The sequence below is a fragment of the Parasteatoda tepidariorum genome, chromosome 7 (genome assembly GCF_982258835.1).
Source record: "Parasteatoda tepidariorum strain Cologne lab strain chromosome 7, Ptep-v5.0, whole genome shotgun sequence".
Taxonomy (NCBI): Eukaryota; Metazoa; Arthropoda; class Arachnida; order Araneae; family Theridiidae; genus Parasteatoda; species Parasteatoda tepidariorum.
In genome coordinates, this window is record NC_141761.1 from 32327719 (window position 1) to 32349247 (window position 21529).

The 21529-nt window shown below is 27.9% G+C and overlaps 1 protein-coding gene across 1 annotated transcript in view; it reads right to left on the reverse strand.

Annotated features, from left to right (window-relative positions):
- RhoGAP1A (Rho GTPase activating protein at 1A) overlaps positions 1 to 21529 on the reverse strand; it is a 46171-nt gene that overhangs the window by 20680 nt on the left and 3962 nt on the right. The window contains exons 3-9 of the mRNA XM_071183652.2: positions 8886 to 8965; positions 5798 to 5911; positions 5527 to 5712; positions 5295 to 5402; positions 1967 to 2012; positions 1803 to 1855; positions 1559 to 1678 (exon numbers count right to left, since the gene is read on the reverse strand). Coding sequence (XP_071039753.2) covers positions 1559 to 1678; positions 1803 to 1855; positions 1967 to 2012; positions 5295 to 5402; positions 5527 to 5712; positions 5798 to 5911; positions 8886 to 8965 — 707 coding nt within the window. The remainder of the gene's footprint in view (positions 1 to 1558; positions 1679 to 1802; positions 1856 to 1966; positions 2013 to 5294; positions 5403 to 5526; positions 5713 to 5797; positions 5912 to 8885; positions 8966 to 21529) is intronic.

The window sequence follows — 21529 nt, forward strand, 5'->3', positions numbered from 1 at the left end:
TGGAGTTTGTTGATTTTTTTCACTGATTATTTTTTTATTTATTTATTTATTCGTTTACAAATATAATTAAACACCAAACCATATTATGCTAATTTGAAAATGATTTTTCCATTGTACAAAAAGAACATATTTAATTACACTTAAACAGGCTTTTTTAGTTAATAACAAAAGCTTAAATAAGGATTTAAAACATATAAAAAAAAGAGAAAACTTCTAGAAATTAAATTGATATAACCCGCACTGAGAACAAGTAACTTGTAACAGAAGCAATAAAATTAAAAGTTAATTATCTTCATTATAATTTTAACATTAAAAAATTATAGCTTCTAAAAAATTTGTAGTTTTGAATAGTACTAAAAATTATGAAATCATAATGAATTAAAATATCAATGTGTTAAGAATATGTTAGCTTAAAAAGTTAAAGATATATTAAAAAAAAGATAACTAAGAACTGCAAAAAAAAATATTTCTACTATAAAAATAACTAAATTGTATCTAATCTGTCAGTTACTAATAAAACAAAATAGTACAAATAAATAAATATGAAATAAGGTACAGTGCATGAGAAAACTTTGTGGACAGGAAATTATTGTGAATATTTAATGTGAAGGAAAAGTTTTTTTTTTCCAAAAAAAAATTGGACAATGTTTATTATAAACAATTGTAACTAACTTAACAAAAATTTATTCTTTGAATATTTTAATAATGAATTACAGTGAAAATGTACTTTAATCTGTGAGAAAACCTTAACTATACTGTGAAATGATTCAGGAAAGATACTATATTGTGAAACAATTCAAGAAAAATATTTTCATATGTCAAATTCTCACTGATTTTAAGGTTATTAAACAACCTCCTTTTCATACCATTTTGCTATTAAACTATTGGTATTATTAACAGATGACAAATGACTAAATAAACAGATGGCAAATCATGTTTCATATTATAAAAAAATTTTAACAATGAAAATAAAAAAAGGTAAAAACCTCTCAGAAAGATTTACATAGATAGTAAAGGAACATCATAACTTGTATTTAGATATCTTAAAATTTCTATATTTTTAGCAATTCAACAATTATGTATGCAAGAATTTTCCTGTAGAAAATACATTTTTCCTTCTACATAATTTTGAGTTCAACTCAGTTGCAAACCACAGAGAGTTAATTGATTTGAATAAAATTAATCTCCATCCTATGGAGTTATTTTTTAATTGAATAAAAACCCGTAAAACCTTTATAGTTAGTTTTTATATCTCTTCCCAATAAACATATCTGTGGAATCATGAAAGTTTCAAATTATTATTTTTTGATCACATGAAAACAATTCATTTTATTTGTCCACAGTAATTGTTGCTTAACAAGCTGTGCTGTGTACTAAAAATTATCTATTCATTTAATAGTGTAGAAGAAATAATGCTTAAAGTAAGGAAAAAACTTTGATAGGGCATTCATTTTATTATGTATTGGAAACAAATATTTAATCAAGATTAAAAATTTAAAACAAAGGAAAATTGCACAGCAGTAGATAAAGGAAAGCATTCTAAATTTAAATAACTCACTGGGAACATGCTTTCAGTAGCAGAAACATTAATATCATTCAGAAAACATTGTGTCATTTTTAAAGCTGTTTTAAGAGTCTTGTAATCAGGAGAATTATCTGGAGTGTAACGAAGTAAATCCTATAAGATAAAATTTTAAATTAGCTAAGGAAATAAAATTAATCTATAATAAAGACTTCTCACATATTAGTATAATGGAAAAAATGAATAAATAAAAAAAGACTATACTAAAAAATAAACTTACATGCAAAACTAAAGCATTTTTTTGCACTCTAGCAACCGGTTTATGAAGCAAATCTAAAAAGGGAAAAAAATGCAAAAAATATAAATTTATTAATGATAATTTATAATCCTTAAGCATAAAAATACATAAATAAATAATACTGAGACCAAAATTAAAACACAAACCTTCTAAAGTTGTAGCTTGTCCTGGCAAAGCCTTTAATTTGATTGACTAAAATATAAAATTACAAAGTAATTATAAAGTAAAAAATAATCAATTGAAGGCGACATTTTTGGAAACAAGTCAACAGCAAAATAAATTCAAATTTTATGAAAAAACTGCTTAACACTACATAAAATTTTTGAATTTATGAAAAAACCGATTAAAAGTACCTTAAAGTTTATTGAAATGTATATTGAAAAATACTCAGAAATCTTCCCTACAGTAAATTAGTTGAAAATCAATTTACAAACGTAGTTCAACAATATCAATTAGCTATTGTTATGTTTCATTATACTCAGCAAAAAATAAAAAAAGTTAAATAAAACAACCATGCTATTTAATATTTATATGACCCCAATAAATTTAAATAGTTCCACAATACCTAAAGAGTAACCTTTCATATTTTAAAAATATTTTTAAAAAAAATAAACAAACAAGACAGGCATCTGGAAAAAAATTGAAAGCATGCTTGAATTATCATGATTTTCAACAAAAAATAAGCACTTTTTGTTTTAAAAAAATTATTATAACTGGAATATGCGCACAAAAAATCTTTCTTCCTATTGCTGAAAGTTCTACACACATATAGACATATATACATAAAGAACATATAAAATTAACATAATGTAAAAACATTTTCAGACTTTACGTGATCATAATAAAATAACTAGTTTCTGACAAAGAGCTCTTTTCTTGATTATATTAGTCACCATATTTTGTCAATTTATGCAAAATTATAAATATAGCCAACATTAAGTCTACTCTTAAAATTAATATTTAAATAATTATATAAAAATTAATTAAATTAACTAAAAATTGATTCAAAATTATAATTATTTAAACTATAATTTTAAAAAGTTATGGGACTGTATGTTTTAGATTTAAATAAAAGTTATTTATAAAAGCATATTCAACAATAATATAAACAAGATTAATATTATTGATCAAACTGAATTTATAAAGATATGTAAAAAATTAAGCAAACTAAGAAAGTGCTTAAAAAAAATTCATATTACAAATATAAGTAAGGGAATATATAGCCCCTATTAAATTTTTATAAAATTGTGTAACTTTGTTCAGTATTTCTTTAATGAAACATTAAAAAAAAATTTCACTAATTTTGAAATGTAAATACAATGCATACTGAAGCTAAACATTTTTGTCAGAAGTAAATTATTTTATGGTCCCTAAATTTATAATATTTAACAAATCTGAGAAGATTGAATTTTTTATTTAAATTATTTTAAATGAAATTAGTAAGAGGCTTTTTTTTGGAATGACAAATCTGAAAAACCTAAGATTTTTTACTGAATATGCAAAATGTTAAAATAGTGAAAAAACCCTAACTTCATACTTTTTTAAAAATTTTGCTTCAGAATTTTATTGAGTTTTTTCCTAAAATAACTTAAGAGCAGTAAAAATTTTAAAAGCAAAAGTAATAAGAAAAAATAAGTAATCGAGTATAATAAGAAGTTTAAATTTATGCAATTAGTGAATGGTCCCTCAGGTAAAAAAATCCCATGATTAATTCCATCTCATTTACTTTTACTTAATTTTATTCAAATTAAATGAATAAAAGAAAGATGGAAATTTTGAGGTGATGAAGCTCAGTGATTGTTGACTGCTCTGGACCCACATAAAAATACGTAATTAGTGAACAATCCCCAAGTCAAGTTCTAGAATTATGGTATACTCATCTATAAATAGAACAGCACGTCATTGACTTGTCAGTGATTAAGCCCAGTGTTCCCCAACCGCGGACCGGTACCGTTCCGTGGATCAAATAGTACCGGGCCGCCCATTTCATTGAAACTTTATTTAAATTCTTAGATTTATACTCCAAATTAAAAATATGTGTTCCATTAAAATTTTATTTATTTAAAAAAAAGGGGCTCCCGAAGACAGTGACATAATTTTTTTAACGCTCTAAAACGTTTAAAAAAAAACTAAAAAAAAAAAAAAAAAAAACACCGCAACTATTTTCTCTTCTAATTAGTTTTAATAAAAAAAATAAATCATCATAACTGTAAATATCATAAATAAATCACGAAAGCGCGGCGCGAGTTTTACATTTACTTCATATTTATTTTTTGGTGTAACTGTATTTTATTTTGAAGGCATGTTTAAATACAATTAAATTAAAATTAATAAATGAAAATAATCTAAAAATATAAACCATCAACGTCGTCGTCCCAAACGGGCTGCGGTGAAATTATCAAACATTGACAGGTCCGCGGTGATAAAAAGGTTGGGGAAACAAGCGATGAAATTAGCAAAAAAATAAAATTTTCATTTGATATTCGGGGAGGGGGGGATTGGCAATGTTTAGTTGATCCTCATGATCCGAAAAAATTTATCGATTCGATTTCAGGTGGCAGAAAATGAAACCTGAAATCATGAATTTCTGAGCAAAGTTGCACACGAGAGGGCAAAACCACAGACTCAGTATAAGGTACTTGTAAACCCGCAACATATAAAATTATGTCATCAAACATGTAAAATGACTAGAGCTTTCATACGCTACGGACCAACAGTAAGCCGAAATGGGTTGTAGTTGAAAGAAATGTGAATATGAATGGAACAAAATGAAAACCACGCTGTTGGCGTAATTCGTGGCAAAAATAGACACGGTAAAGAAAAAATCTTATTTTGGGAAAGGGAAAATTAAGCACTTTAAACACCCAACGAAAAACGCTCCTTTATGAGCATTTAAAAAAACAAAAATAGGCACCTTTAAGCACTTATTAAAAACGCTACGCACCCTATCTTATTATTGAGTCATACAATTTGTATCCCTTAGTTTAAACTTTTTTTTTTTCAAGTTCAGATGCTCATTTTTCAAATTCAGATAATCGCCCATTTCATTATGATTAACACGTTAAGAAAATATTATATAAAGTTAGAAAATAAAATATTTGAAAATAAAATATTCTGTGTTTTCGTGGAAAATATTAACACTTAAAGGATAAAAATAAAATAAAATTTTTTTAAAAAATGACGAATTCGAAGCAATTATAGAGACTAGCGACCGTCTTTTAAAAAAGTATTAATCTGTAACTTTCCAATTAAAATTAAAGACACTTTCTTATTTAGAACTATTCAAAGTAGCAGAGTTAAAATTCAAAAATTTTGGAGATGTAGAAGGATACAAAGTAACAAAAATATTTAATCTAGTTATTGAATCTTTCACCAACATGTTGTTATATAACTAAATATTTATTACTTTATAACATACTTATAACCTCTAAACTCAAAAATTACAAAACTGCAATGAGAATAACGGTCAATTACCTTAGTGATTTCAGAAAATTTTGCATTTTCTTCACTGCATTTCCTAACAGTCTCAATAGCTTTAGAATAATTTTGTAAGAAAGAGCCATAAACACCTAATTTACTAGCCTGTAATGAAATGTAATTACATAAATAATATATAACACATTAAAACTCAAAAATTATCTCACATTTAAGTCTCAAATTTTATAAATATTATTTTTAAAAAATATATCAATAAAAAGTATAGTACCAAAATTTTAAAATCTTCTCCTATAGTTTGAGTACCATTCCAACCATCTATTTGCTTCTTAAGACTCTTTAGAAAAGTAATATGGAGACTATGGAGTTCTGGTATGCGGTAAAAAATAATATTATAATCTTCTAATGATAATAGAGGTTGTGATGTGCCAATTGTTGATTTTAGAGCCTTCATATACTATTAAAAAAAATTATTATTTCAATCCATAAGAATATTAATAAAATAGAAAAATCACAGAAGAGGAATTTTAAATTTAAATTACCTGAAGCAGCATATTAAGGCATTCTAGATAGACAGTTTCACTTTCAACTATGCTTCCTAATATGCATTTATACATAGCAACTCTTTCTGATTCACTTTTACTTAGTTCCTTTTTCTACAAAAAAAAAAAAATTATTGAATACATTTGATAACTATTGTCATGCTGAAATATGCATATCATATTTCCTATAATTTAAAAACTCCTCCTTCAATAAATAAAAACCATTAACATAAATATGTAATCCTTTTATACCACAACCTTAAATTGAGTGCAGAAGAAATCCATTCTTTGAGATTCTCCCTACTTCTACCTAACTTATTAGCACAGAATTCAAAAGCTGTTATATGATTGCCAATGTTTTAATTTCATTAAAATTTGTTATGATTTCGCCAACACATTTGAATACGTAAGGCTAAGAAAAAGAGCATTGGCAATAAATTTAATCAATTAACAGCCAATACATGGATTCCTTAACTTCCCTTGGCGAAAACTATTTCAATGTACAACTGGTACGCAATACACTTGCATTTTTGATTGACGGAGGTGCCTTGTGGGGCTTTTTCTAAATTTATATGTATGAATCATTTTTATACATTGGAGCTCCACATGAATTTCAAAAATAAAACATTTCTTTTATTATTATAATTTGATTCTTTATTATGCAATTTATGATTTTTGCTAATAAATAATAGCTTGCCTGCATCTGACAGGAATAATATATGGATGACTACACCAGTCAACATCCACTTCAACTTATGATAAATACATCCAACCTCTTCAACTAATGGAATCAAAACTAACTTGAACTCATTTAACATCTTTAACTTATGGTATACGCTAATCAAACCACTTCAACAAAATATAAATTTCATCGAGTGAATTAGCCTTATTTTTCTTAATAAATACATTATATCAAAAATCACCTACTTTATTTAAAGTACTATATTACAAAGACTTCTTTTAACTGAAAATATTACATCTACATAGATATATACTATTTTCCTAACAAAAAATTTTAATTAACATTTTACAAAAGATTTGAAATTATAAAAGCATTACATTAAAGAATTATATTTCTTTTCCATCAAGTCAAAAACCATTAAAAAAACAATTTCTGCAAATTAAGTGAAATGTTTAATAAGATGTAAATGTTAAAAGATTTTCAAATTACTTCTTTAGTAGGGTGTCACAGATTTTTTTTTTTTTTTTTTTTTTTTTTACTACTTCATAACATTTCAACTGTTTCCATCATTTTGAATAACAGTACTCTATAAAGAAAAATAAAGTTCTAACACAATTCCTGCTGATTGTTACCTAAAATAAATTCCAAAATATGAATATGATTACAATGTTCAGCTTAACCCACCATGATAACAAATGTTCATGTTTAAAAATGTTTAACAATTCAAATCCCTCACAAGAAAATTAACTATGTAAATAACTCTTTTTTTTTCTTCTTTTTTTTTCCTGCAACCAGATCATGGCCATATTGTCAAAAAGTAGATGTGCCTCCTTAAACATACAGGATGATTTTAAAAAAATATCAGCTTTTTTTTGTATTTAACCATCTTCAGTTTTCACAGTTTCATTTTTACTGCCTCAAAATGTCAACACTTTTTTTAATACAAATTTGGTTAAGGCTAATTCGCCCCCTTCTCCATCCATCCTGCCATCCAATCAGAAAACTGAGATCTAAATATAATTTTTCTCCTCTACCTAAATCTAGTTAGAGATAGTCTTCCATCTAATTTTAGACAATTTTAGTAAATTCTAACATCTAATTTTAGTAAATAAGCAGACAGAAAAATTTCAAAGCTTTTTCTATGTACATAGCGCAAAATAAAAAACGGACCACCCTAAATAGCTTTTAATCTAATGATCGGATCTTCACGTTCTAGTAGGACTCAACCTTATTGGTTCGAAGGGGTGACTTCAAATATGCTAATTGATAAATGCGGAAGATATTTTAAAATACGAAATCAGACAAAAAAAAAAACATATTTTCTCTGAATAAACATACCTTTTTTTTCGACACATTCGGGTTTTCACATTCGGCAATTTTTTAAAGGAATTTTTATAATATAAATCAGGTTTTTTTCCATATTTATTAATCAAAGAAGCTTCGATAAAAGTGCTTATAATGCTTAATATTATTTAAAAACACTACTATAATTAAAAAACTTAATAGTTCTTAACTAATAAAACTTAATAGTTCTTACTAAAATGGTCAAAATTATAATATAATTATTACAAACTAATCACTGAAATAAAAATCATAGTTATTTTTGCTCAAATTCAACTTAGTCATAAATTTGTAAAGACAAAGAGCCACTTTGACAGTTAGACATCAAATAAAGAACAAATTATTTAGATCAGAACAAGAAGCATAAAATAAAAAAAATATTCATAATTAATCATGGCAGGAAAGATTTTTTTTCATAAATCATGAGCGCAAACTACATGATTTATTGTTTTTAAATAAACTCAAATCTAAATGTGTATCACTGAAACATGCTGATTCACCTACAGCTAATATAAAATTTTAATTATGAAGTTTCACATCACTTTTATTTACATTTAGACCTTTTTTCTTAATTTAATAATCTATTTTGAAATCAAATAATAGTTTGCACACATTCCTCTCACATTATTTATTCAGATAAAATCTTAAATATCTCTTTAAAGAACCACATCCTTAAGAAAATGTTTATTATATAATAAAATATATTTTCAACAATATCAATGGTTTCCAGAAGAAAAATCAGGAGATTTGAATCGTAATTTAATCAAGTTAGTCAATAATTTAAATCAGGTGATTTATATCATGGCAACTCTGTAAAAATACAGGGAGAGAGATGTCCCATGAAAATGGTGCATGCTTTGCACCATTCTATTTAAGAAACAAAAGTTCTATCTGAATTCAAGGAAGTGATTTAACATGATAATTTGCAATAATAATATCAGGGCAGATGTGCATGGTCAGCAGTGGAATTAGTTGAACTAAAATAAAATAATAGAGCGTAGAGGATGTCATTAATAACAGGTAAAAAAAAAAAAGCAGATGTAAAAAAGAATTTTTTTTGAATACCGTTTCAGCTTTTTTTGTAGATGGTGGAGTAGCAGGTCCTCCTAAGAAAGATGTTGATTCAACAGAGCTGCTATACACACCTTGAAAAATAAAAACATGAATGTAAACAAACAATAAATACCAATATCTGGTGAAAATTAACTTAATAAATTTATGAAAAGTTAAAAAGTAAAATCATATTAGGATAGTTTAAAACATCAGTTACACCCTTGTGCAAATTAATTGAAACAAACTTTTTTTTTTCCGTGTTTTTTAAAGAAGATGTTTTGGGGTTGTTTCGGTTACAATGGGGTTGGACCTTTGCAGCCTATTGACGGTATGATGCGTTCTGAGCAGTACATTACTATTCTGGGTAAAACAGTTGTTCCAGAGTTGAAGAAACGATACCCTGATGGAACAGGGATTTTTCAACAGGATTTAGCTCCTTGCCATACGTCCAAAATTGTCAAGAAATTCTTGTCTGAGAATCAAATTGAGACATTGGAATGGCCAGGGAACTCTCCGGATATCAACCCAATTGAGAATCTCTATGCCATATGCAAGAATCGTCTACTAAATATGGACTGTACAACTATGGAGAAGCTAATCACGGCATTAATTCATGTGTGGTACAAGGACACAAATATTATAAATGACTGTAAAAAATTAGTGGAATCCATGCCGAATCGTGTCCAAATGTTAATAAAGTGTCGTGGGGAGATCATATTATGTACTAAAAATCTTTGAGTTTGTATAAATTTAAATAAAATAGCATTTTCTCTTAGTTTTCTGAATTTATTGAGTTTGTTTCAATTAATTTGCACAAGGGTGTAAGTTAGAAATATAAGAATTACACTATAATCTGCTTTAATATTAATCTAACTTGCAAAAACTGTGCTTGACTTGTGGTTTTAACAGGGTTGAAAAATCTGGGAAACTTTTATTTTTAATTATACAAGGTGTCCACTAAAGTCAACACCCACAATTTTAACTTGAATACAGCTCCAGATAAAGACATAAAAGTGGTGAATAGGCATGGCAAAGTGGTTATGCACTACAAGATGGACAGTTTGCATGGCCGCCTCCAGTTTGCAAGTTAATTTCCAATCATTGAAACAGTACGAGATGGGAGGGGAATTTATTACAAAATTTCCAGAACATTGTTTATTTACCAAGATTTTAATACTAACCAGGGTTTTTTTTTTCTTTTTAATTTATAAATTTAATTTTTTCTGAATTGAATTTTGAGTTGGTATTAATCATTGAAAATTTTCAAATCTTTAATTGAATAACTTTAGAGTGCAAAATGTCATGCAAAATCAAGTGTGCAAAATCAAGTGTGCAAAATCAAGAGTGCAAAATCAAGTGTATATAGAGATAAATACTATATACTACATACTAGAGATAAATTAATTAGTTATCGACTTATTCCAGATAATAAATATTTCAATATTTTCATGCCTTTCCTGCATTAAATTATTCAAATATAAAAATTTTATCAGATTACGCATAAATAATTACTTGGTAATAATGTGATACAAAAATATCTAACTGAATTTAAAGCATTAGTAATTTTCAAACTCTTTTAAGCTCGGTGATATTTTGCTAGGTAAGCCCAAAATATGACATTTTGCAAGTAGTCACATTTGACCATTAAGTGGAAATACAAAATATAGATAATGCATCAAATCTGTAATTTGCATATTATAATCCTTTAGCTTTGCTTTAAAAAAATTAGAGTTTTTTTTTTAAATTTATATCTTTCCTTATTAAATTATTTGAGTATAAGATAGCAAAAAAGAGAAAAATTAAAGAATCTTTATAAATAATTATTATGGCTATCTTGGTAAAGAAAATTTATTACTAATGGCATATTTTTTTTAAAATGCAACTTTGTTGGATAAAAAATTTCTATTTTAATAACATAATATTTAACAACAAGTTTTTCAAACTTTCAAAAAGAGAGCTGACTTAATACTCATAAATAAATAAGTTAAAAAAATTATATTTATGAAAAAAATAACATTTCTTTGAATAATGCAATATTAGTAAAAAACCCTGTAGCAGAATTTTTTCGAGCTATCTGCAACTAATCTCTCTAGCACAAATATCTTTCTGCAAGATACTTTGAATTATAACAAACATGTATGTTACTAATTGAAAGTAACAAATACGCTGTTTTTACAAAAAAGACTATACAACTTTTTTAAATTGAATAAGTAATAATTTTTTATTTTAATATTATGAATGATATTCTCGCATTTTGCTGGGAGAAAAAAAGCACACATTATTTGTGCGCTTTTCCAAATTATTAAATTTTGTAGATAATCATCACAATAAAAAAAAGTAATTAAAAATCATGAAATCTATGGTTGTAATAGTTGAAAAAAAAGATCGACGACGAAATCATGCTAATCGGACTCCGTAAACGCGTGTTGCGTTTCGAGATTAGGTTGTTATAACAAATAATATCGTATAAAAAATATTGATTTAAAAACTATGGAGAAATCAATCTCGATAGAATTATAGCCTTAAAAAGTACTCAAATGCACGATTCGAATTTTCCATATTGTTTGAAATATATCGGGATATTTAAAATCCACGTGAAAATCAATATCAATAACTGCCGAAAATGCAATCGAAAAATTACATCGATTGACGATACTATCGGCGTAAATTGAGCGTGTCAAAAAGTGATTATCTAAATGCATGATTCAAATATGTGTAAATTTTTGTAGTAAAGAAACCTGAAATTTTTAACTTTTCCAAAGACAAATTTTTCTGTAACGTCGCCGTGTCGCTGCTATTCAGCCACAGAGCAGGGGTCTGTCCAGACATTTTGTGAAAGGTCCGTTTTTCGTGAAATTGTGAAAAAATTAATCACATTCTTTCAACCAGGGTCCGCTTTTATGAATTTGTGCAAATAGGGTCCGGTTATTGCAAAAAACTTTTTCAAGGACTTTTTAAATTGTAAATAGATACAAGATTATGCTCGGCACTGTAAAATTATAATAAAAAAATTAAATTTTCAAAAATAAACAGCAATTGCTGCTTCTAAATTAGAGATGCAACATTTGATATTTAGCCTATACTGCTGAACGCAGAATATTCAATTCGGACGAATAATGGAAGAATCGTCTGCCGAAGACAAAACTTAATTCGTTTACATCCATCTTTCTTATTTTCTGCCCTGGGAAGGGTTTATTCGATTAACAAAACAATAATGAAGATAAACAAATTTGTTAAGGGTCCAATTAAAAGAAAAATCATTTTGTGAAGGGTCTGTTTTTAAGTTAAAATATTTTGTGAAGGGTCCGTTTTTATGAAAAGATATTTTGTGAAGGGTCCGTTAACGGACCCAAATTTCCTCTAAACAGACCCCTGCAGAGGTAAGAAATTTCTATAAAAATAGAACTAATTATATTAAATTACTTAGACTTAGAAAGCTAAATTGGCTAAAGAACCCTCAGATTAATTGCAAAATTATAACTTTATAAAAAATTAATAAGTGGATAGCCCCTCAATAAGCTGCAATGAAAAATTCATGTAACCAGCATCTGACCTCAACCTTTGTTATCGATTTCAAGTTCATTTTGATTACTTTTTAAAAAATTTGAAAGTTGCTTAATAGAATATATTTCCCAATTAAGTTATTTTACAATAAAACTAAAAATTTATTTTTGAAATAGAAAGAAATTAAAAGAGGGAAAATAATTGCAAATCCAAGAGAGAATCTCAAGCCTGCATATTTACTTATCTTAACCTGTAATGTGAGGAAACATCATATAAGTTTCTTAAAAAAAACTATATAATTAACAAATATAAAACATGCATATTAAACAAATTTTGTAAGATATTCGGCCAAGTTTTCAATCAACTAAAATTTTACGCGGTCTGAGCAGCGATGGCTCAATGGCCTACAGCTTGTGAAGAACTGGAATTAAATCCTTAAGTGCCAAGCCCACACATAGCTTCACATCGATGGGTACTAGCTTGTCTAGAAAATAAGAAATTGTGAAACCCTATCATCTTCCAAGACCCCAAAAACTTTTGAGAGAATGCAAAGTTGAAAGGTATGAATTGAATATTTTTTAAACAGGAAAAATTGGGAAAAGTCCCCTCAAAAACTAGCATTTAAATGCTTCTAATCAAATACATAAATGGAAGTCAAGGTATTAAAGAAATTATAATAGTACTAAGTAATAGCACGCATCGCGTACATAATAGTTTATGTATTATTGATCAAGTCTTTTTTTCTTTTCTTTTTTTTAGCAGTAGCAATATAACATGAATCGGAACAATTAAAAGGCGGAAGCTCGCTCAGTCATTTTATGAGATATTTAATCGCTTTTAATTAAACCAAGAGCGTAGTCTCAATCTCAAGTTATTCTAAAAGTTCATGACGATGGTTGGCAATTTGTAAAGGGCAACGAAAACGATATTTGCCTTTACACTTTTATACGATGGGCTCCAATGAAGGTTAATGACCAAATCGCTGATCTCTTCTTTTCACACACTTCCTCCTATCCTTTTTTATAAAATGATTTCACATCTTATCTTCAATTTATTTAAACACTTAACTAAAATCACTTTATCGGCAACACTTCAGGTGGAGGAGGACTGGGGCGTTACTTGAGTTAAAAGAAAAGAATTATAAAGAATAGGAGAATAGTTTTTGTGTAGTAAGCGTCCGTGAAAGAAAAAACATCTTACAAATAACAACTGAAAATAAGCCTAACAATAATAAAGATTTTTTTTTCTTCATTCGGAACCATAACTAAAATTAGTGTGCAAAAAGATGAAGGTAAAATTTCGATAATAATAGTTTTAACAATTTAAGCTCACATTTTCATGGAAGAAGTTCGACTACGAGCATCTTAAATAATAACTTTTTAATTTGTTAACTCTTTAAAATACTAAGACGCTATTGAATCTTAACTAAATTCTATGACAGAATTTAGTTAAGATGGTTAATTAACTATTTGAATTAATGATATGAAAAACTTAAAAATAATAATACATAGCAACGTATAAATGTATGTTGTTGTTGCTGGCCCACACGGTAAGCGGAGCTAAACCAAGTCCATGACTCCAGAGACTCTGAGTAAGTCTGTAACAAAAAGTGGATCTGAAAAGAGGTCCACTTTAGAGATATTTAGGCATTGAAGTATATGTTCAGGAGTAGTTGTATTAAATACCTAATCATTTAAATAAATATCAAAACTCAAAATATTGACCCTAAAGATGCAAACAAGTTAGCCTTTTGCCTTATCATGGTATAAACACATCTGAGGGGGGGGGGGGAAACGTTAGAAATTTTATGAACGCATCACGACGTTTTTGTTATCTTAGGCATAATTTTAAAATTTAAAAAAAAGTCTAAAATCATAAAATAAAAAATAAAAAGATTGTTTAACATCGTTTTACACGATTATATATATATATATATACATAGATAATTTAAAAAAAAGACCAAATCTAATGAATCCCTCCTAGCAAATAAGTTTGAAAACAATTCCTTAACTTAGTCTTTTTTTTTTTTTTTCCATTCTCAAATGCGGATGTAAAAAGATCTCTAAAAAGCTCGATTACTTAAAAATATTTTGCAATATATTTAGAATTTTCTCAACATAATATATTAGTGCAATAAGACTTTAAAAACTTCTTTTTTTTTTTTTTTCCTTTTGAATCTTTGTAAACCAGTTGTCGAAAGACAAAACAAAAATTATTTTAATTTTGAAAAAATTAAATTACAATTATTTATTTACATTTGATTAGTGAAACTTGAGAGAAAAAAAATACAAAAAGTCTGTTTTTTAGAGAAACACAACACTCTAAACTGCACTCTACTGTGCACTCTAAACATAACTCACTTCACGATTTAAAATGAATAAAGGTCTTACTTTAAAATTGTCTTCAAATACATTTTTCGTATTAAACTTTCATATCATTTAAGAAACAAAAAATTAGATTTTGGCAGTGGGAGGAAGGAATTACAACCTTCTTCCAATTAAAAGCAACCTTAATATATTTATTTTTTTCAAAAGCATAACTCATTTAGCTAACAATATGTATAAACATTAAATAAGAAATTCACATGATAAATACAACATTATTTCTTAATCAATTACTAATAAAAGATATTCTCTAGAATTTATCTTCAGAAAATCTCACAGAAGTCAAGAAATACAACAAAATAGACTAAAATAAACTCATAACTAATTAATAAAATAAAACATTCGTAATCTCATACATAATTTATTTCATGCGAAAACTATTCCCATTTTGTAAGTAATTCACGCTAGACTAAATATTAAGAGTAAATCGTGAGTCGGCCAACCAAGAATTGAATTCATGCATTTTCGGTCTTTCATTGTGGTATTTAAAAAGCACCAATGATCAACACAATGGAAGCATTAAGAGAGCGTTACATCGAATCAAACAATAAAAGCTCTCACACCCACTTTCTAAGCTTGGTCATTCTAGAGATTAAATTATTCAAGTAGTGAAATTTAATCCCTTTGCATTAACTGAGTGAAGACATTTCTTTTGAGAATGGTTTAAAATATGAAGAATTCTGCATTGCAGTGGAAACAGGGAGAAAGTTAATTAGTAGCCAGCCTACCGTTTCAAATCTAACAAAAATTATACCATGAAAAAAAAAAAAAGGCCTGGCATTAGACTTGTTTATAAACATTGTGTCAGGCGAAATATTAATAGCTTTCAGAGGGTGATGAAGTGTAGATTACGATTATCTGAAAATCTTTCTTTTCTCTTTCCTTCACAAGAGTAGACAGAAAAACAAATTTACTGCTCTAAAGGTTTAATCCTAATATTCAGGGCTAGGGTTAAAGACTTAAAAATTATTAAAAAATGCAAATACATATATATGTATTAAAAATGACCTCAAAATGATAAAAAATAATGTCTAAAAAATTTTTATAACTTTTTTTTAAAAAGAACAAATTATAAATCGTAACTTGCATTTTAAATAAAAAAAATATGGTAACAATTAAAATAGATGATAAAAAAATACCTCAAAGACAAGTAAAAATGTATTAATATTCAGTCAGATTTGCATTGCATTATCAAATGTTTTTTTTTTTTTATAAATTGAAAGATTGCCTGCTGTTTCTTAAAATTGAAAGATTGCCGGTCGTCCAAAAGCAAATTCTTATGTCTTGAAAACATCTGCTCATTAACACTGCTTACAGGAGGATATTTAAAATAACAAGTTTTAGTGCAAAGTTTAAATTTAAAAAAAGTTAGTTTGCAAGAATGAATGAAAAATATCATTCAAAATTCATTCACCAAAATATCAATGTGGAGTTGTGAAGAGGTGAGTTCGTGTAAGCGAATATAAAGAGGAAGCGTTATGATTTATAAATCATATCATGCTCCAATACGAGACCTTATTGAGAGAAAAAAATATAATTTTAAAAAGAAAAAATTGAAAAATTGAAAAAGAAAAATTGAATTGAGAGATAGTAAATTTGTGTTTAAGTCTGCTGGACAATTTCTTGCTTTATCAAACATTTCAATTCCAAAATACCAAAGCAGGAGAATGTCAAACATATGCTTACTCCCACCTTTCCATTACAAGTATTTTACTACTTAGACTAGCTAGGAATAGAGAAAACTTCGCCTCAATCTCTTTATTTGTTTCTTTTCTATCACGGTACTTACAAACATTGAAAATACAGTCTTACATTAAACTATTTAATTATTTATAGGTCAAACAAAATAAGCACTTCCGGAATTTGGGAGTAACTACACAAACCGTGGCTTGCTTTTTCAAGGTTTTCTTTCTCTCTCTTTTTTTTTCCCTTACATAAATATATTCTTTGAAAATGATGCTCGTAAATCTCATTTAATGCTCTTTCAACCTTGAATTTATTTAACAAATCATAAAATTTTTGCATATGCATCACATATCAAACTTTGCTACAAGCAGATGCTTAAATAAATTATAAACTAACAATTTTCCTCTCTTCATTAACTTAAATCGAAAAAATAATAGAAAAAATGAGTAAAGACAGACACTGTCAATGTAAACCCTTTATGTCATTTATTTTAAATTTTTTCTTAATTATTTTCTCATTGTGCTCGAAAATCATTGAGATTTAAGTGTGAAAATTCCATAATAAGTAGTTTCTCTTCCGAATTTCGGAGGGAAAATATTCAGTTAGCTTTAACTTCATTTTTATCGAAGTAAACAAATTTTGAAATTCAATTCTTATGTCACTAGAGAATTCGACAATTTCTAAGTTCTACAAAATAAATAAAAATAAATATGCGTTTCATTAAATTATACTAGGAATATTTAAAACGATTTAATTAATGATAACACTCTTTTTCAAGCAACGTATGTAGTTTTATTTTTTAGTTCAAACTTCTCTTGTGACCTTACTTTTCAAATTCTACAATTACTATACGACTGTCTTGCTGCAATTATTATGATTTAATGCATTTTACACCCATGCACTTTTAAAAAAAAAATTTAAAAAAAAACAATTTTAATAAAGGTTAGATAAATATGAAATAATATACATTTAAATCAAAAATTAACCAGCATTAAAATTTTTAATTTTTGACGTATGACATGACAAAATGGTTGAATTGTTGGAGGATTATGAAAATGTATAGCTGTTCTTCAAAGGTTCTTTCGCCACACGAAACAACGCTTTTCGAAAATATATTCTTTTTATAATATTGATTGCATTAGTAGTTATTATTGACCGTTAGGTTAAATTCAGCCCATTTTTAGCCAGTACCCTCTATGCGTGCCAAAAAAAATCGTGCAAAATATCGAAATGCAAAAAGGCCACAGTTTCTTGAAAATCAAAAGTATTTTGGTGCAATTTTTCATTGCTTAGGCCGGGATAGCCTGGTCGGTAGGGCGCTGGGCCCATATCCGAGAGTTCGTGGGTTCGAACCCCGCCGGCCGAAGACTCCCCGTGTCAGTAAAGTAACTGATGCACGTTAAATCGGTTACGCACGTAATCCCATAACAAATCAGTACCTCTGGGGGTACTGGATTGGAGATCAATCGTTCTCTGATTCAGGTCAAAATTACGATCTGTGGATGAATGAATGGATGTATGAATGGATCCGTCCTATAAACGGGTGTGTCGTATGGTGTGGCAGAAGTCGAATCCTTAGCCATAGATGGAGCCACTGTAAAACAAGAACAATCGCACTCCCTCTGCCTAAACAGGCATACGTCAACAATAGCTTCTAGGTGCCCATGTTATACTAGCCTCTACCTTGTTTTTGCATTGTACCCCATCTTTAACCTACTCGACATAGGATCGATCGGTCTCCACCTGAATATTCAATTTAGAAAATGAATGTTAGACATTGTGTGTCAAGCACTCATGCACTCTTCTTGTCTTGTTTAGGAAAAACATATAGAAAACGGTATGTAACTTAACCATTTCAAAATTATTACTTAAGAACAAATGGCTCATATATACACTCTTATGAAGAGTTTTACTTAAAATTTACAGTCATATTTCCAGTTCCAGCCTGCTATTAAGAATTAACATATTACTACTAAACAATCTGGCGAGAAACATGAACTAAATTTAAAGCATCCAAAAAATGACTAGATTTTTAAAAAAATAGATAAACAGTGTATTAAGTTGCAAGGTTTATTGAACAAAATGACTATTGAAATCTGAGCTTGAATTTTATTCTAATAGGCTTTAATAACAAAAAGTTTGGGATCTTTTAATTGAGTTTATATAAATTTTTGTGTAACAATCTGCTTAATTTTCCTTATAGATTCTAGTTTTTCTGACACTTCTTATCTTAGGGCTTTACTATGTTCCTATAGACGCATGTGCTACCAGTGGAACTGAATTTCTTGAATTCTGTCAATTCCGAAGATCTATGTGGGTTTACTATTTAAGCGCCTTTGAACTCCCCCCCCCCCAAAAAAAAAGCATGATCTCTTCCTGGTATAGTATCCCCCTGTCCACACTCTTTTATTTTCCTTTAGAATGCTTCACTCTCCTCATAGAGTATTATTGTTGGCAAAAAGAAGAATATATTAATGTAAAATCCAATTATATTATTGAATGGACATGCTTTCTTCCCCTTTTCTGTAGCCCCCTCTGTATTTTTTAAAAAAGTCTCATATGCATTCTACAGTTTTGATTAATTTCTACTAATTTTAAGTATATTTAATTTCATACAATACAATGTATTACTATTTTGACTATTAAAAGGGGATCTAGAACTTGATGACTGTTCAGCTTTTTAGCATTAATTCTTTTAATATACCCTTCTTATATAAATGAACAGGGCCTTATTGTTGTACGTGCTTAAAGTCCTAGTGGCTTGAGCACAGTGACTGAAGGGGCACAAATATCTGTTTTTATTATTTATTTTTAACAGTGTTATTTACATTTTGTGAAACAAAATTTGATTTCTTATTATTAACTACTTTAAAGTACAAAAATCTTCTTTCTATGCTTATACTATACGTAAATGAACAATATAATTGGACTTCAATGTTTTTACTTATCTTCAAAAAATACCATTGGTATATTTTATACAAAATTCACAATTCAGGATTTTTCTTTTTTTTGTTACAAGAAATGATATTTTAAAATTTTATATATAAGTTTTGCTAATTTATTAAAGTTTTATTTTTTTTTTTTTTAAAAAGGTAACTTTTTTATTTACAACCTTTGAAAATTAAAAACTGCATTTTTCTGAGAGGGACACTAAAACGAAGCTCAAGGTCTAGGTCCACTTCACCATAAAGAGTAGTTAGGTCCTGTAAATCTATCATTTTAGTAGTAGAGAGAAGGAAATTATTTGGCCTAACCAAATATTTTAGCAAGATTGAATATTTAGTGCATCCCTAGCAGTAAAATATGAAAAAAAAATTATCAATTTTTCAATGTTTTGTTTTTCTTCCAAATTTCTTTCTTACCACTAATTTTTATTTTTTTCAACATGAAAAAATTGTAAACCTCAATTTCTGCATTTAATTTTACCAACATGGAAAAAACATTCTAAAGCTTATTTCAAATTCAATACATAGGGGAGAGTGGGGTGAAACGATTGTGTGGAAATAAATTACGTTTTCTAGCAGAGAAATTCTGAATTACACTTTACTAGTCAATAAGCACAACCTACATACTGGCATGTTGTTATTGATTAATTCACAGTGTCTGTGTAGATAAGTTTGTTTAACTAGGCCAATTCTCTAATGTTCTCTTGTTTTTAAGCCATCCTTATTTACTGGTTATTAGAGTTATAAAAATTATTTTTAATCCAAATTATTACTCTTGAGAGAAAAATTTTGAGGGCCATCCTTGGTGGGATAAAAATAAATAATTCCTGGAGAAGACGATATAATACTGAACTGTATAAAATCTACAGAGAGCCAGATATTGTGAAATTCATTAAAATAAATCGAATGAACTGGGCAGCTCACATTTTCAGAAGGAATGATGACTCAAATTTAAAGAAAATCCTATTATACAAACCCCTAACGAACAGGAAAAGAGGTAGACCCAGGCTGAGATGGCTGGATATAGTTGAGACTGATTTCCTTACTCTAAAGGAAAAAAACTGGCGAACAAGTGTCAAAAGTAGAGAGAAGGGGATTCGAATTCAAAGGAAGGCACTGGCCCATCCTGGGCTGTCTAGCCAGATATGATGATGATTATTACTCTAAACTACTTTGTACTTAAATCTTTTTAATCTTATTCTTTACTCGTATTACTTAAACTAAATTATTATTACCAAATTGTAATTCAAATTGTGTTTACTAAAGATTTGTACCCTAAGAAACAAAAAGGATTTTGTCCAACAGTAGCACTGTTCACTGTTGTATGTCCAATACTAGCCAGATGTATTTTTTAAAAAATACTAAGGCTTATTGAAAGGCTTTTAAAATATTTTGAGCTGGCTACGTTTCATTAAGTATTGTACTCCCCATATCATTAAAATTGCTCTGCTCTTAAATGTGACAACAGTGGATTTCCATATCAATAAATGCACCAAAATAATCACCAATTGTTGGCATTTTTTGGGGGGGGGGGGTAGGAACACACAGAAAACTTTTTAAAAAAATAAATAAATAAGTAATCATAATAGAAGAGTGCCAAATTGAAGGAAATAACTTGTAGCAAACCCCAAGTAATTATTTTTTACTTTTATGCATGCCACTGTTTGGTCAGCTCCAAAATATGGATTTTTTTTTTATTTATTTTTTTTACACATGCAGACATGAAATTTTTACCCATCATTTTCCATTACAAGAAAAACAATTGTTTAAAATATGCGAAAGAATTTGAATTAAGGCCTTGCTGAAAGATTTAAAAAATAACATATAAACAAGACAAACTATTTTCTTCTGCATTAACCCCAACAGTGGAGACTTAAAATTTTTGTACATAAAATTATATTGCTCTTGTTTGATGCAGATTTTCAACCAGTCATAACATAAGCTTTTATTTAAATAAAAAAAATTTGAATGTGTTTAGTCACTATTAAATGGGATAGTTATTAATCTGTACAGTATGCAAAACAGAAAATATATCACCCTGAAAAATTTTCGTTCTAACGATCCGATTTTCACATACTAAGCGCCAACCTTACTAGTTCCTGGGAGTGACTTCAAATATGCTAATTAAATAGTGCTA